This window comes from Phlebotomus argentipes, unplaced genomic scaffold, assembly GCF_947086385.1.
Source record: "Phlebotomus argentipes unplaced genomic scaffold, Phlebotomus argentipes genome assembly scaffold_18, whole genome shotgun sequence".
In the NCBI taxonomy this organism is placed as follows: Eukaryota; Metazoa; Arthropoda; class Insecta; order Diptera; family Psychodidae; genus Phlebotomus; species Phlebotomus argentipes.
In genome coordinates, this window is record NW_026776177.1 from 16010832 (window position 1) to 16027867 (window position 17036).

The following is a 17036-nucleotide window of genomic DNA, read 5'->3' on the forward strand; positions in this document are numbered from 1 at the left end:
AAAAGATCGAATTGATTGAATCATCGGGAGAGAGGCGTTGGGAAATGCCGCTTCGGGAGAGAAGAAGCTCCTGCACTGATTGGCATTGCCTGGTACCAGGCGTCTCCACTTTATCGCCCTCGATCACCCGGCGCCTCCACGCATAAAAGCTCTCTTCCACTCTCGCTCTTTCTCTTTGGAAAACACAGAGAAAACACCCCGCTTTGCGAGTGCATGTGTGTGTGAGAAACAGAATGTGTGTGAGAGGAAAATGAGTACAAGAGAGAGAGAGAGAGAGTGAGAGAGGATTTCGGAGGAAAGCAGTGAAAAGTGTGAATAAATTCGTGAAGTGATTCATTCAGGGCGATGCCTTTTCCCATCCACTTAAAATTAGATTTCATGACAGTTTCACTCTTCTGCGACATGATCTGGCCACAGATGTGGGTCCAAAAGACTGCATGTTTCAATAGAGTCAAAGAGAAATATGCTGTGAGAGCGTCAAATACTGTTCTCGATGGAATATTTAATGTTTTGTGACCTTTGCCGGAGTCTATTCATTAAGAACTTGAATAGAGATGTTAATTGAGTTCTCTTCTATTGCATTTCAGCACCTCTCTCCCGTAAATATTTACTGAAATTTAATTTTGAACTTCATCTTTGCTTAATTAAACAAGTCAAGATTTGTGTATATGGCTCTCCAATTTGGTATTTCTTTACACACTGTCTGAATACATAAAAAGATTCAGTGCAAAGAGAACATTGCGTTCTTAAAAATTTCGCGACTTCATTCAAATTTGACGTGAATTTCATCAGATTGTCTGAGTCTTTGGTGTATATCACTCGTATTGAGTCATTTTGTATCTTACGACTTAGAGGCGTACATGCGGCGTGAAACAGTCAGTCTGTCGCCCGCAATTTTTACCTCAAGCCGAGAGCTTGGCGCCAAGCGCTGTGTCAAGTCGGGTGAGTCAGGTAGCAACCCTCTTCAGCAATGTGACACCCCGAAAGGGGTTAATGAGGATCGTTAGGCACGGCGTGGTGAAAAAACAACATTGAAAATGCCAAGAGAGGTGACCGGACGCCAATGCGGGGCCAAATTCTCACGCACTTTCTCCAATTCTGCCATTCATTACAATTTTACTCCACCCTCAGCATGATTCATTCATGCATTAAAGAAGAATATAAGGGCGAGCTTAAGATTATTGCGAGAAAAGTATACAATATACAAGGGTGAACTGTAACGAATATAAATGGCTACAGCGAATAATTCAAAAATATGCGTCAACATGATGTCATCTTTGTTGAGCTTTCAAAGCTCCGCGGCCGTGGAATTCTAAAGGAGCAGATGATTGTGTATATGTACTTGACATTTCTTATCTAAACTGAAACTATCGGAAACATTCGACGGAATCACGCCATAAGTTTTCCGCGTGCAAATTCTCATGGGGTTCAGTAATCACGCTCTGTGATCGCAACTTTCAGCATATTTAATTTTCTTCCGGGGAAGCTCGTTGTGTGTGTGGTCTGATGGTGTCGAAGATGACTCAGACTATTGAAGTGAGCTTTTTACCAGGAAAAACAAATCACCCCATCGAGAAGAACATTCCCTAAGTATCGCACCACCGCAAATGGCATGATTCTTCTACAAACACCCTCCCAGAATTCGCTCTCGTTCAGGCACGAATCGAATTGTGAAGCCACTTCCATCAACTTGAATACCAATGAATGTGCGGGAGAAGGGTGTATGTCGAGGGGTTGCTGCTCTTGGAATTCTATTCGACAGCATTTTGTCCCGAAATTTGGGGGTGATTTTCGTCGAACAGAAATTTCCACCTTCTTCCCATGAATTATTCACTGCAGTAGAGATTAAAAGCCTTCCGGAAGTTTAGGTTGAAAAATTAAAAATTTCAGAGAAATTAATAGAGAAAACAACATCAGAGATGCTGGAAGTTCGGTGAAATTTTGCGGATTATGCGAATCATTCGGGGGGTGATTCTCCCCCGTGGCGCATGAGGTCTCGAGAATGTGGGGGAGGAACACAAGACATTTCTTGGAACTAATTCCGTGACTCACTAATTGAAGGGCTGAAGAGACGTGGAGCACTTTAAGGGATGAAGCGCAGAATGCCCCAAAAGTTTTGCCGGGCCAAACATTGGTTGGCAGGTGATGTTCAGTGATGTGAACATCGATTCCATGTGATTGCTATCAGAAATGTCCTGGAAAATCAAACATTTTCATGCTGGCGTATGGAAGTCGAATATTTCTGGGAAATCAACCAACATCGAGCGTGGTTGCATCCATTTTCCCAAGAGAATTTTCCCAGGAGAACAACAGACAATTCCGAGAAATGGAAATGGTACAAACTCTCAATTTTCGGTACAATAAATATTCCTAGAATTCAATTGAGTTGAGCTTTTGTGTCATTTTTCATAGTGATTGTTTTTTCCTCGGAATCTTGCGTGACTTCTCACAAATTGCCCCCTCACTTTGGTGGTGGTAAAGCACTCTGTGCTGGATGGAATGTGACTTCAATATTTTGTGTGAAAATTAATCAAATTGCCAACAATGGGAAAAGGAATTCCAAAGTGCTTTCGCCGGAACACTTGTGCAATCGATCCTTCTGCCGACTAATGGCAAGTTCAATGTTTAACCTTGACCTCGTGAGACAGCCCAGGTGACCATCACGCGATTTCCAAGTGACCAGGAAAGAGTGAGTCGATAGAACTTCGTCGGCATTTTGTATTCATAGCCCTCTTTGAAACCATTACGATTTATTCTTCACATTAACTTGGAACGAGCGTTCAAAGAATTGCACTCAATTGAGTTCAATAGCACTCAGATTCTCCTCGATAATCCTACGAATCGCTTCCCTGTCGTGCTACCTAAAACTCGTTCAGCCGGGCCAAGAGCACCCTTTCCCTCTAATATGCTTTTACCATTCGCTTATTGATCGCCTTTTCGTGGAAAAGCCTCAAATCGTAAACACGGTCATCCCACCTTGAGGGGTGTCGAATTGTTGTGAAATTAATTACACACATTCCATTTATCGCGATTCAACAATATTTTATTTGAGTAATTCTCTCTCATCTTCATTTCTCATCTTTTCAATAAATATTCCACTACAATCTAATATTGTATAGTTAATTCTCTTCAATATGGGGGGAGGGGAAAATCTTTTTTTTCTTCTTTTCCATAATCTCTTCAAACGCTCGAGAAAGAGTTTATTTTTTCATCAATAAGTGATTTTCTTCTGTATTTGTTGTGAGTTTTGTCTTTTTTTTCCTTCTTGATAATATCACAGAGAATAATCTTCGTGGTTTTCACAATTTCAACTTCCTCTATTAGTTTTATTTCTTCCTTACAATAAATCCTTTGCTCATGAATGTTTTGCCTGATAAATGAAATGTCTCGGGTTATCTCTTCACTGACTCTCTGCTGCTTTCTTTATATTATGAAATTTATAAGGCAAATACTTTTCTACTTCTCTAGGCAGTTCAAATGAGTTTTCTTTTCTTATATTGTTCTCGCTTAAACGATTTTTAAAAATATGTTATATGCAATTTATTGCTACATGAAACTCCTCGGAAATATAATTGCTGTCTTCCTCCAACAAAGCAAATAATTCTACAGGCCTAAATTTTGTTAATACACTCTACGATTCATTTGCGATTTGAAACATTAAAAAGGGACCAAAAATTTCTGTGGCAACATTTTCCGTCAAGTCATTTCTATAGCATTTCTACACCATCCCGAAGCCCTCGGTGCCCTCGCTAATGGCCAGGAGCAGGGCCTTCTCGAAGTGCTCGTAGCTCTCATAATCTGGGAGGCAGAGTTGATTGAAGCACGTGTGAGCCGTTGGGAGGTTTCCGAAAGTTGGTGCGGCTGTTATTTGAAAGCGAGGATTCAATTCCTGTGGAAATGGAAAAAGGAGCTTTGGTGAGCTTTTTGTTCGCCTGTCAACTGCACTTTAGCAAAGCTCTCACTTGAAAGCCTCCGGGTGGCAGTTGAGAACAACCGGTGGTGAACTGGAGCAATCGAGCCATTTCAGTTTGATTCCAGTTGCTGATTGCAGCCCAGAACCATCCCAGGACTCGACGGAATTCAGCCGAGTTGCCGTTGACAATGTGATGAGCGCGAAAATCGGCAATTGAGTATTCTCCCGTTCCACATAGCAGGAGCTGGAATATTGCAAAATTTTATTATTCATCTGACAAAGAGAGACATTAGAATAGATCGTTGACTCACCTCCAATTCATTCTCGTCGAAGATACTCAGCAAATTGTCGGGAATGATCCCATTCAGGCCTTTCAGGAAACTGTCAACTTCCTCGCGTACATTATTGCAGAGACGCTGCTGTGCTAGGGCATCCAGATATTGACACTTTGTGGCATTGGTCACTCTAACTTTGGCACCATTCGGAATCAATTCCACTGTTTTGCTCAATTGGCCTAACGAGTCATAGACTTCCTCCACGAAATACAACTCCAGGCTGTCGCTTTGATCCAGATCCGTGTCCAGAATGTACTTGATTTTGGATAAGTAGAGATCCGGATCGTCCTGTTCGAAGTACTAAAAGAAGATAAACAATTAAACTTTGGATTCTTACGCACTGGAGGATATGATCTACCTTGTAGTGAACTCGTAGTCCAATCAACTGAGCTAGGAAGCTACGGCTAAACCTGGCACGCACCAGCTGACGGTAGGAACCGCCAAGGGCGCTCTCGTAGAGGCACTTGCCCACCACCTTTCCGGCGAATTCAAAGTGCTTGAGCTTGAGATGAGCCGGACGATTGGGATTGGGATGCACCAGAGCTTGGCGTTTGTCGTGGAAAGCGCAAAAGAGTCCTCCGCGGGGATCGAACAAGGCGCTGCAGATCAACTCGAACCACTCCCGTCTCAGACCGCCCCAGTCAATTCCTTGCTCCCCTTGGAATGTCACCTCAAAGTTGCCACACCAGTCCGAAACGGAGAATCCTTTGGTGGCTTTCATGCTGGACTCGAGGATTTTATCGCGCTGCACCTTGAGAGCTAGTTTCTCGTGATAATAGTGAGAGTGGAATTTGCGTACTTCATGGTAGAAGAAGTCCTGCTTATCCTTGAACGTCTCAGAACCACCAATGTTCTTCAAGAGAAAATGGGTGAATGTGGCTGCAATGACATTCCTATCGCGCGATGCCAATTCGATTCTTGGCTGTGATCCATCGTCAATGATAAAGACCGATCCGTGGTTTTGCCCAGTAGTTGTGGGTAAGAAATGGAACTGCAACATGAGAAAAAGAAACTTTTTAGAATGAACAGCAGGAAGTAATTTATCTCAAATACACTCACCTTAGTTGATGGACAGAGACGGAAAGTGGCAATTCTTTTGGGGATGAATTTCAAAATCAATTCCTTAATTGTGATCTGAAAAGAAGTTTTGGAGAAATGTATTGACTTTCGCATAGTCATCTTCAATATAACAGACATGAAAGACACAATGACTGGACGATGGTGAAACTTGTTGGAGTGAAAACTATCCAAAATGCTTTCTATTGTGGGTGAAAAATTAATTCACCGAGGAAATGAGTTTTCTTAGAATTCTCAATACATTATAAGCTCGCAACATTATATTGGTTGTTAGCTTCAATGTTGTATGTTGAAGTGAAAGCTTGTATCTTAACTTGGTGTATGCACAAGTTTTCAGTTATGGACCAAATAGTGAACAAAATGTTGTAGCTTTTGTCGAAAAAGTCTTGCCATTTGCCGAGCAGAAATGCAACTAAGCTTTTTCTATACCATACTGAGATAAATTGCATGGAAATATCATTACGGTGTTCATTTGCGAGGAAAACCACGAGAGGAAACGCCAAAATCGCATTTAATCGTTTAATCTTCAACCACACAAAATTAATCCGCGCAGATATATAACATGAAATGGGCTTCAAATATATTTAGCTGAAAATTTGTTAGGAAATACTCACTTGTTTTGGTCCAACGTAGCACAAGACTTTGCGTGGTTTTGTCTTAATTTGCCCGTAAATACTTATTAATTTCGCTTCGTAGCAGATATTGTGCTTCCTGGACGCAATGTTTTTGTGCACGAGGGTTGTATCGCTGCCTGAAAGTGGGTGATAATCGAAAATCAATTTTACTATCCCTCAATTCAGCGCAAACTTTACTTTTATTGCGTCAGAATTAAACTGATTCTGCCCTTATTTAGATTGAAAGTCATATTTGGGCAATAACTTTCATTTAAGCGGATATTTAGGTGAATTGAAGAAAAATTATAGTATTTTTGATCTAATAAGTATATCTTAATTTCGTTGAATTACACACTGAACTGTGATTATCGAAAAGTTTTGTTTAGGGTCAAAATTTTTTTTATTTATTGTTGAAACTGTAAAGCTTCATGGTCGAATTCAGTATGATGAAATGTTTTTTTTTTTTAATAAAAACACATTAGCAATGAAATCTGTGCCAAATTAAGGTTCATTAGCGAATATGCATTTAGAAGTGATTCAGTAATGAATCCGCTTAATATGCACACCAAAATGATGTGTTGGATGCGTTGAATGAGTCAATTTTGAATGTTATCATATTTGCGAGTCTATTGAATTTTTAAAGTGAACTTTGTGCATTATACTTACTGCTCAGCACAATGATATCGAAGTCCCCGTTGGGCAATCTCTGGTCCTCATAGTGGAATATTGCTTTTAGACAGATAGGCTCCGGGAAGAGCGCCGTGACGGTGACGCGTGAATTGACTTTGTCATAGGCCATAGTTAGGGCACTGATTAGTTTCTCGGCCGGCTGACCATTGAGATCAAATAGGTCGATCTTGTATCCTCGCACGGGATCGTCGTCTGGTCCAAAGACGCAAGCATTCCCAAACTCATCGCGAGGTTCAATGTGCAAAAGAGTTGGAGCGCCGGCAGAGCACACGACTGTGTTGGCTGGTCTGATGAGTCGTGATCGTCGGGCGTCCATCTTTCCGGGGATGAAGGTTTTGAGAAAGGGACTGCCGGCAATGTGGCTAGAGCCAATGAGAACGGAGATCTTGTACTGTCCAGCAGTACGAACGGTGAACTTGACTTTGGCGATGTTAGCGTTGTTGGGATCTGTGCCGCCTAATGAGTTGAGTGTCACTACCTTCCTCGTGCCCTGGCACACTTCCACAAAGAACTGATCCGTGTCGCAGATGGGATAGGGCTGTCCGTTGCGCTGGTAGAAGCGCACGGTGAAGCACATGGTGCCACCAACAACGTGAGGATCACTCCAGTCAAACTGGACCTTGCAGTTGGCCGGCAGGAGGTACTTCCCCGTCACGTACTGCAGAAGGGAGTGCCGTGCTTCTGGAGCCAATGAGGGCTGCGTCATCGCTGCCAGCGTGACAAGGCCCGCGACAGACACAGACACAACTAGCATCCCGCCCCACGTCCAGGCATCCTGATGCTGTGACGATTTAACAACAGTCGACCACAGGTTGGCCTTCAATGTCTCCAGCTGAGACTTTGACGTCGGCAGACTCTGACGGGCTCCTGACCACACTGACCAATCCTTGCCCAGGACTTGCCGAGCACGCGGATCCTCCAGCCAGTAAACATCTTCGAGTGACACCACCTCGATGGCCACCAATCTACGAGGAAATTAAGTAAATTCAGGTCAAAATTAGCATTTTTTCTCCACCCTCGCATTTCACGACCAGAGCTGGTGGAACATTTGAAAATCTTGATTAAAGATTATTAATTTAAGTACTAAAAGTGCTGTAAATTTCACACTCTACCCATAAAGGCACCCTGCTAAATGAGCCCATTAGTGTTGTTGCGGTAGATTGGGAATAGAGATGTTTTACTCGTTAAATTGCACAATTTACGCGAATTTGCCTTAATCTCAAGATATTATAGACTTGTGTGACTACATTACTCGACGAAGTAGAAATTTGTAGGGATAACTTTCAGAAACAGAACAATTTCCTGGGGTTTGAAAATTATTTTGAAATTTCTCGAGCAAATCTAGTTTCTCTTGCAAGTCTTTACATAAGATTCTGACATCACAATTCACGCTAAAAATGCAAATAAAATAAAGGGTTTGCTGAAAAGTTTTGGTCAAATTGTAAGAGAAAAATAGAAATCTTCTAGATTTGCATAAATCCGTCCGAGTGGAATTTCACACCTGCAAGAGAATTATTCACTCACTTATGGTTGATTTGATAAGACGGCTAAAGCCCAATATATCATCTTGTAGTAAATATTGAAATAATTCAAGTCTTATCAAGGATTATTCGCTGTGAGCAATTGGAGGAGGTGTATCTTGGACTTTTCAACATTTGAATCATTCAGCATTATCGTGAAGATGTGAAAATGTACATGTTCAGTTCTTTGTGAAGAATATCCTAAGCATTGGATATCAGCCATAATTATTCTCTCAGTGCTGCATTGGAAATCCGTGTGTGAGCTCTTGAGGCAATGAAACACATCGTTTCTCGAATCAGAGTGCTCAAGCACCATGATTGGTGGCAAAAGCATGTTCAGTAGTGTGTGGGTTGGGGGATAAAAGTCTTGGGAGAAATTTTCTTTCTTGCTCTCTTTGGAGAAGTAATGGCAAAGTCGTGCAATTGTATCGCCACTTCATCAATAATTATCGATTTTCCCCCAACACATTCGGTGGTCAGGAAGAAAGTTGCGGCGAGTGAGATGTCTGTAACGACTGTGTGGATTTTCACTCTAAATGGAACAAACTTGTTCGATGGGGAAGTGAAAAAAGACCATTATGGCCACTAATTGCCCGGAAAATTCATTACGACGAACACTTGCAATGGCTGTTTTTCATGCCTTGGATGTTATAGACTATTCTGACACTGATGGGAGAGGCCTTTTATTGAAAGTCACCCAAGGGTGATGGGGATGGGGCTTATTGAGTTAGTGACACATACCTCGAATAGTGATGCTGGAGCCTGTGCTCCTTCAGCCATTCCCTCAGTATTAATTTTTGCTGCAAACTCAATGCAGCTCTCTGCAATCTTTTCTCATCGCCCGGCGGCAATTCAGGCAGTCGATCTGGGTCACCACAGCTCGACAACGATGATATTCCTGTGGGGTTATACAAGGGAATTAAATAAACTCCACTGTTGTATTGATTTCCAATTGGGCTTTAGGGCGAATTGGCATAAATGTGTCCCATTCACGGCACTCTGCCCATATAGTGTTTTTGGGTGCATCACCTCGCATGCTGCACAGCAAACAGTGCCCAAACTTGTGCATAACATAGTTTATCGATGGCACATGAAAATGAATTGCCACAATTTCCCTTTCAATGGCCCCATCTCACTCGAATATTAATGTATCCAATTTGAGGAATAAATTTCTCTGCGAACCAATATTTGCATTCTTTCGCGCCAATTCGCACACCAAACCCATGTAATCCCCATCACGGTGCCACGGGGGCTCCAAATGAAAATTAAATGATGCACCATGGAGTGAAATATCGCAGACAATATGCCATAAATCCCATCTAAAATCTGCTCCACTTTCTCAGTGGAAAAACACCTCGCGGGAAAAAATGCGAGAGATTCCCTGACGAGAAAATAATGACGGTGAGTTTGTCAATAAACTCTTCGTGCTGCCTCGATGGGCTGGGGTGGAAAGTCCACACCCACCCTGACATTTGACTTTTAAATGTTATTCACTATGAGAGGGTTATTTCGAATCCTTATGCGATAGGGCGTATCAAATGGAAAAATCAATTAATACTGCGGTTTCTTTTTCATGCACACTAGGTTTGAATAGTTATTTTTGTTTGCATACATGTCAAATATTGAGTGCTTAGTTGAAAATTTATATTTTAAAATTTAGATGTTGTGGATAAAATTGTATTTGGAGATTAAAATACAATTCTGCAATGCACTCAACTTCCAACCTCTTTCTCTTTAATTTATAAAGCATTTCTCAATTTAATCGTCTAGTCTAAATATAAAAATAAGATTTTAAATTGCAGAGGATTTTTATGTTAATCACTTTGAAAAGTACACAAATTCTCGACGTTCCTAAGCAATTGTATAATGAATCATGGTTAACATTGCATGAGAGTGAGTATCCGCTACATTTTCCTTCAGTCGCTCTCAAATTGAGAAATTGCAGAAAACCACCCTCGCCCACTACACATTCCAAGCTTATGTGGTGGAAAGGATCGCGAGCTATAAAAGCCGATGCTTCTGTTGTTTTATTGTTATTAAGCAAATGGATTTCGATTCACTTGAATACGATGGTGATGGAAGGAGTGTGGGAAAAAAATTCTCAACACGCAATATTTTCCTCAAACACGAAAATCCGGGCTCGTGACGGCTGAATCCTTGAATATCCATCTTCCTTCCGCTTCAATTTTCTCGCAGTCTTGTGCCTCCCATCTCGGCTGTGTGGAGCCTCGGCGTTGGCTTTGTTGTCATGGTGGGCAATGCGAGGCGTGTGTGTAAATTAATAATTTGGCGAGGAAGAAGTAAAAGAGCGAATCCAAACAATACCCAGAACAGAGATGACGAGGCTAAAAGTGCCGTGGTCTCGCCGTGTGGAGAAATAAGTAAATCTGCAGGTTTTGTGTAATCGCAAGTGATTCGACGTGTGTCTCGCAATTTGAGTTGTATCTCGGTATCAGAGCAAACAGACGCAGCAGCTGGATGGATTTGCATATGGAAGAGGATGGCCCAAATTTTCCAGACAGTCACACAAACGGAGCAGGAGCTTATTTAGCCATTCCATTATCTCACGATAGTTCTTGCCTACTGGCTATGCTTAATTTGATTAATTGCGAGAAGCTTTCCGAGCTCCACACTTTGCAACACTTACATACAATACACAATCAACGCTGAGCTTTACCGCTCTGGTGTTTCGTGTTGAGCGAAAGTCAACAGTATACAACTTAATGAGTACATGGAGGAAAATACCTTCTGGCTTTATTTCGCCTCACAAGTGCTACAAGAAAATCGTCTAAATTGCAAATTTCAATTTGTTTCCTGCTCAAGACAACTTCACCGTGATGAAGGGTGTTTCTTCAACTCTCTCACTCTCTCTCTCTGAAGTTTCAGCGTTGATTGCGGCAATCAAAACCAAAGTCCCAAATCAATTTAATAATAATTCCTGACGCAAAAGTTTACAATAATTCTGAGATATTAGTTTCTCTGTGTGCCGCGCACTTAGTAACCACGCCAAATTGCCACTGTTAATAATACACTCCCTTGAAAATTCCCCACAACAATTCAAGGAGAAAATACATAAGCTCACTTGTGCTTAGGACTTTGCAAGAAAATGTTGTTTGATTACGTGAAAAGTCAGGAGTTGTCCCATTAATAAATTACTCGCAGCGACAGGAAAATGGCTCATGAACTTTTCCACGTGGAGAAGCACACCATATGGTCCGTGAGACAATGTCATTGAGAATTACTCGGCTTTAATTATTTACAGGTGGAAAAAGTTGTCGTGGATATCTACATTTTCCATCAGTACTTCTTCCGCACAGAAACACCCTTCAAGGGCAATTATTCCGATAAATTTTTCACACACGACATCCTCGGCAATGAGACTCCCACGAGGCTACTAGGCAAAAGGAGACAGATCTGTGTACACACATAGCATACATAAACCATCGAGAAGACACCATTTGCAATTGAATCATCAAATAATTATACAGCAATAATAGCCAATTTATCTTTCTCCACTGCCAAGGGATAATCTCTGACTTTTCGATGGGATGGTGTAAAGTTTGCCCGGGGAAAGTTTCCACAACTTTCTGTGAAAACTAAAAGCGTTTAATCATGTGAAATAAAAGTACGAAGTTTGAGAGGGAAAAGGAAACCCGAGGGAAAAATAAGATCACGAGAGACAGATAAAATTACCATAAAATAAATAACTTCACAACGAGAGTTAGGATACGCATGATAAAACATTGTATTTGACTTAGAAATTTGAACTGAGCAAAAGGGAATGTCCTCATTTTTTTTCTTTCCACTTTCGGACGTATGAAATGACATTGCGAGGCAAGGCGATGGTGGAATATATGCAAATTTGAAGCAATAAGACTCTGTTGATCATATATATGGCTAATTTATAACAAAATTTAAAGCAAATATGCGTCTTTGGAAAGAAAATTACTTGCAATACTTGAAACATGTCAAAAATTTATCTCAAACAGCACCGAAACAATCCCACAATAAATCTTATGTCTAAATCAATTGAAATTTATGGTACGGAAAAAAGCGGATCGGTTTGAAGCATTTGTTGTTGAACACTTCAAACGCACGTGAGATTTTTCAATTGAACTTTATAAGTGTCTCTATTCTGAGAATGAGATCATTTTTCCTTATAAACCTACGAAATATTGCACCTCTCGGTTTTTGACACTCAGTGCTGAAACAAATGGCTATCAGAAGTTCTATACTATCTTCAGGGAGATAAGATGTCTATAAAGTTGTTTCGCTAATTGTCTCTGGAAGATGTGACACTTTAGAGGGAATACTTAATTTGAGGCATAACGTTCCATGTGGACTAACTGTTTCATTCCAGCGGAAGACGAATGATAAGAACACGTTGCTCTAATTATTTTATGTCTAAATTACGCACATAAAAATTTTTCAAATTATTGGGTAGAGTTACTCTAGTTCTAGTTTGAAAATCCTCAAATGTTTGTCAACATTTTTGCTGGAATTTGTGTTAGATTTGTTATCTTTCCCTGCTAATATCATGGTGACAATTTATTACACAAAGTAAATTGTGATTTATTTTATGATAGAGTCTGAAATTGATAAGCATCTTCTTGTATTTATTCTCATTATCACTTCGGCATAATACAATGTAATCATTATTCATTGATCGCAATATTGACCAAAACTATTCACCTCTTGTGATCAATTGTCCTAGCAAAGTGAGAGATAAGAAGAGTGCTTTCATATTCTGCTGACGTGCGCACAAAAAGAGTATTTATGAAAACGATTTAGAGCGTGTTTTGCGAATGAATTTGAAACATTTGGAAATATGATTGAGGATTTGTGAGTTTAGATGTAGTTTGCAATGTAAACAGAAATTCGTGTGTTTCCACGACATAAATTTTCAGAACTGTGTCCTATTGTGTGGCAGCGGCCTCATAAATAAGTTCCATTTTAGTTTCAGGTGGTGCCCATAAATACATTTGAAAGTAACACAGTCACATTATTGTTTAGTTCATATGCTCTGCCCATTAGTTATCATTTTTTTTGTGTGGGATGCTGGAACAAGGAATGGTATCGTGTTCCTGGCGTGAAATGCAGCTTAATAATTAAATTGGATTTATTAGAGTAATTCAGATAATGGAATTACCACTGTTTACAGCTCCATTTCTCGTTATTTGGCCAAATATATACAAGCAAAAGCCATACAGCCAAGTAATTATGTAAGTTTCCCGACTGCACAATATGCATAATGCGACACTTTTTCCAGCCGTGCTATCTCCTGCAGTGTGCTTTTCCGTTGCAATGCTCTTTGACATGGTGAAGTGGAAGGAGTGGCAAAGAAAGGACTTTTTTGACGCCAACAATGGGGACTGCATAGCACGAACACGAGCCAAGAATTTCGTCAGGCAAGAATCCACTCTCTGATTGATAGTGTTTCCTGGCCGCCTTTGCTGTACATTCAGTGAATCTAAATGGCCTCCAGAAAAAGTGCTGAAATTTGCAATTTTGCCACCCTCGGGCGAGAAAGAGGCCAATGTGGGTGTGGAAGCGATTTCAACTTCACCATCGGGAGGGTGGGGAGAGAGTAAATGGAATTTTTGAACATAAAATGGATATTCACCATATGTATCACAACCGAAATGCCGCAAAAAGCTTCACTTGATTCATGCATCTCAGACATTTTCGCATCATCATTAATTATGATGTTTTTTCGTGGCAACCTTTTCATAACCCCATTGCGTAATTTCAGCTGGGGATTTAGCAAAGTGGACATTTATCTCGGATTATATAATCTGGAATCTGACCTTAACTGGAAATAAAGGCAGATTTTTATCTGCAAGAACTCTTCTAAGCAAAAAGGTCAATTATAGCCTGGCGAACACACAAAGAGTTTCAATAAAAATCATTTTCTTTTAAATTATAATGTTTAATTGTTCTTGACGCAGACTTTTGAAAAGTTTACCAACACGATCCTTATGCAATTCGACACAAAGAAGCAGAAAGTTAGATAAACTTAAACGTACCTGATGAAGATGAAATTGAATTTCTCATCATTGTCATTCCGATGGAATTTATTTCAGAATCCATTTCGTTTGCTTGTCACACTTGTCACAGGTTGATCAAAAATGGATGGGATTACAAAGGATATTTTCCCTTCGTGAACGGCGTCAGTAACTCATTAGGAAAATAAACGATTTTCGATGTCTTATTCTGTTGAATTTCGTTCTTGTATGATATGGTGAGAATCACGGCACTATTTATTTATTTGTCTATTTCGAATTTATATTATTATTGAGCATATTTAGTAATTGATCTTAAGTCGTTTATACCCAACTGCAAACTACGCGAATTGGGAAGTGACGTTGGCGGCTGGCTGATGGCTTTTGAAGTGGGGAAATTTATTTACACGATTTCACGCGAAATGTTAGTTAAAAAGTGTTAATGATATCACCACAAAAGATGTTAAATTGAATGTCGTGTGACGAGAATTTATTTCACTTTAAGTGAATGAAAAGCAGGGAGAACGTTCGCGTCTTCTGGCTCCCTGTAGAGACACACTGGGAATGGCTCGGTGCTTTGGCTCTTGTGTAAGCTTTCGAGTGTCACGACAAAAGCTCTTCACCTCACAACAAAGAGGACAATAAAGCTTTTTACCATATTGAGAGGGAAAACACAGTGTTCCTCACACTTCTTGTCAATACAAGCACATATTTTTGCTTCGCGTGATGACCCTTTGTCTTCTATCACATAATTGAGTTTTGCTGGAAATCGTTTGATTGCGTTCCGCAAGAAAAACACTAAGGAAATGGGTGATGGGAAAAAGTCCCGGAAACACGCGGGACAGAAAAGCAAGAAATTCGTCACGAACAAAGGCAAAGAGACACACAATTGAGAGGTGAATCGCGGGTGTTCTGTCTCGGAAAGGGGGGCGTGGAGGAATGTGATGTAAACGAATTGAGAACGGAACAACTGCTAAGGGGGAATGTTCATCCGTAGCTAAAGAGCAATGTCTCACGACTGAGACAAAGTGCTTCGTGCACGTATCGAGTGGGACTCTGAGGTTCCCCAGCCTACCTCCCCAGCCTGTGACTGGCGGGAAAAAGAAAGACGCGCAACGTGTTTATCGGACGTTATTTCTGTGTCACTGTTTGGACAATATGAGCACGATGTTCTCATTTGAAGCTTATCGTGAGAACGTCTTGATAAGACTGCTTGTGGAATAATCCACAATCGCTCATCTCAGCTCCGCCAAAATAAATCACTCTTCTCCCTCTACATTCGAGCTGCGAGCATTCCATGTCAACATTTCCCATGCGCATGAGCTTTCGCGGTGGTCAATTGATTTCCTCCCCTCAGCGTAGGACGCTACAAAGGGGATTATCAATCATGTGTAATGTGCACTCAATTCAGCATTTCTCCCATTGCTCACTTACGTAATTGGGGTGCTTTAATCCACCAATATTGTGTATTGGGACAGTCCGGATAAGAGTCTTATCATTTTCAAGACCACAGACAAATATTGCTTTGTTAGGAAATAATTTGTGCCAAAAAATCCAACAAAGTTTTAATAGGTTAAAAAGCTAAAGCATGTCAGGAATTAAAAAAAGCTTATAGAATCTTATTTCTGAATTTCTATACTATAACATCGTTCGTATACTCCGATGCACATAATTATTGAAGAAGAATGGCACATCTTGGTCTCTGTTCTGTGTGAGACTATTAAAATGAATGGCCCTTTAGGGAATTTTTGCAGCAGAACTTTCTGACTTTCTCCTCTTTCGTGCAGACTTTTTCCTCCACCAAAAAGCCACCTTCTCTCCCACTGTGAGACAAAATTATGATTTGCTCACTTTACTCTTTTTTCACATGAATTTCTGCCAAGTGATACATACATTTTCATTGTTTTGCAAATTGAACGGAACTATCCTCATACCCTTTCCCAGGGCCACCAACCTGTCGGATTCCGTGAGTGACTACTTTTTTTCTGTTCAGCCGTGCCCTCATAATTGCAAATTACATTCTGGCGTGACTCTAATGGATATCTAATTAGTCCACCGCACACTTATCCTGAGACGGAATCTCGGTGAAGTCGGAAGGATTCTCGGGACACATTTGAGGGTGATGACAAGTGACGAGGAAAAGCTCACGGGGTGACTCACCTTTCTGGCGGAAGAGCTCCTTGTACTGTCCCAAGTGGTTCTGCTCGAGCCAGGTGTCCACGTCCAGGGCCAGATCCCCATCCGTGGTATAGAGTTTGTCCCACAGACACAAGACGAACTTGCCCAGTGAGAAAGTGAAGAGGAAACTCAGGAGAATTGCACAGCAAATCTTCATGCACCGTATTATCATAATATCTTATCACTCTTGCATTTTATCACACAACCACTCTCAATTTATGCAGTTTAAAGATTGTCTCTCACAACAGATATAAACACATCGAGTCTTATCAGTGGCAAATGATTTGCTGAATTGTCATCTGCGAATGTGTTATTCACACTGGATGTAAAAGTGAGACAGAGAGTGCTCATTGGAATAACAACAACTTCCAGTGCATTCCAGTGAGCAGAGCTTTCAAGCACGCGAGACTTTTCTCCAAATGGTTTGTGTACTGGAGAAATTTCTTCAATTTGCCGTGCTTTCACTGCTTACGAGAAGCTTATGCAGTGTGGAAAGCTCAATTCTTTTTCTTCTACTAACGGAAAAAATTGATTGCATTTTGATTCGTGGAATATGAAATTGGACTTTCTGAAAATCTTATTACACTTCTTTCGCCTTGGAGAAATGAATTCACAGAAATAAAGTAACACCTGCAGAACTTACATTTCTTATTGATGCATGGAATTGCAATTTCACAAGTCAATATGAATGCATTCATTTTGCAGTA

General features: G+C 40.7%; 1 protein-coding gene across 2 annotated transcripts; it reads right to left on the reverse strand.

Moving 5' to 3' along the window:
* Nucleotides 1–2919: 2919 nt before the first annotated feature.
* Nucleotides 2920–16603, reverse strand: LOC132260241 (apoptosis-resistant E3 ubiquitin protein ligase 1). Of its 2 annotated transcripts, none has more exons than XM_059758238.1 (9): nucleotides 16312–16603; nucleotides 8891–9047; nucleotides 6606–7594; nucleotides 5940–6076; nucleotides 5308–5382; nucleotides 4607–5239; nucleotides 4225–4548; nucleotides 3963–4157; nucleotides 2920–3889 (listed from the first exon to the last, which is right to left on the reverse strand). In XM_059758238.1, the coding sequence occupies exons 1-9, from the start codon at nucleotides 16499–16501 to the stop codon at nucleotides 3719–3721; spliced, it is 2871 nt and encodes a 956-aa protein (XP_059614221.1). In that variant the 5' UTR covers nucleotides 16502–16603; the 3' UTR covers nucleotides 2920–3718. The 2 variants fall into 2 exon arrangements, with proteins under 2 accessions (XP_059614221.1, XP_059614222.1); XM_059758239.1 differs by lacking the exon at nucleotides 16312–16603 and adding an exon at nucleotides 14176–15102 and having other exon boundaries at nucleotides 2922–3889.
* Between the last annotated feature and the right edge of the window lie 433 nt (nucleotides 16604–17036).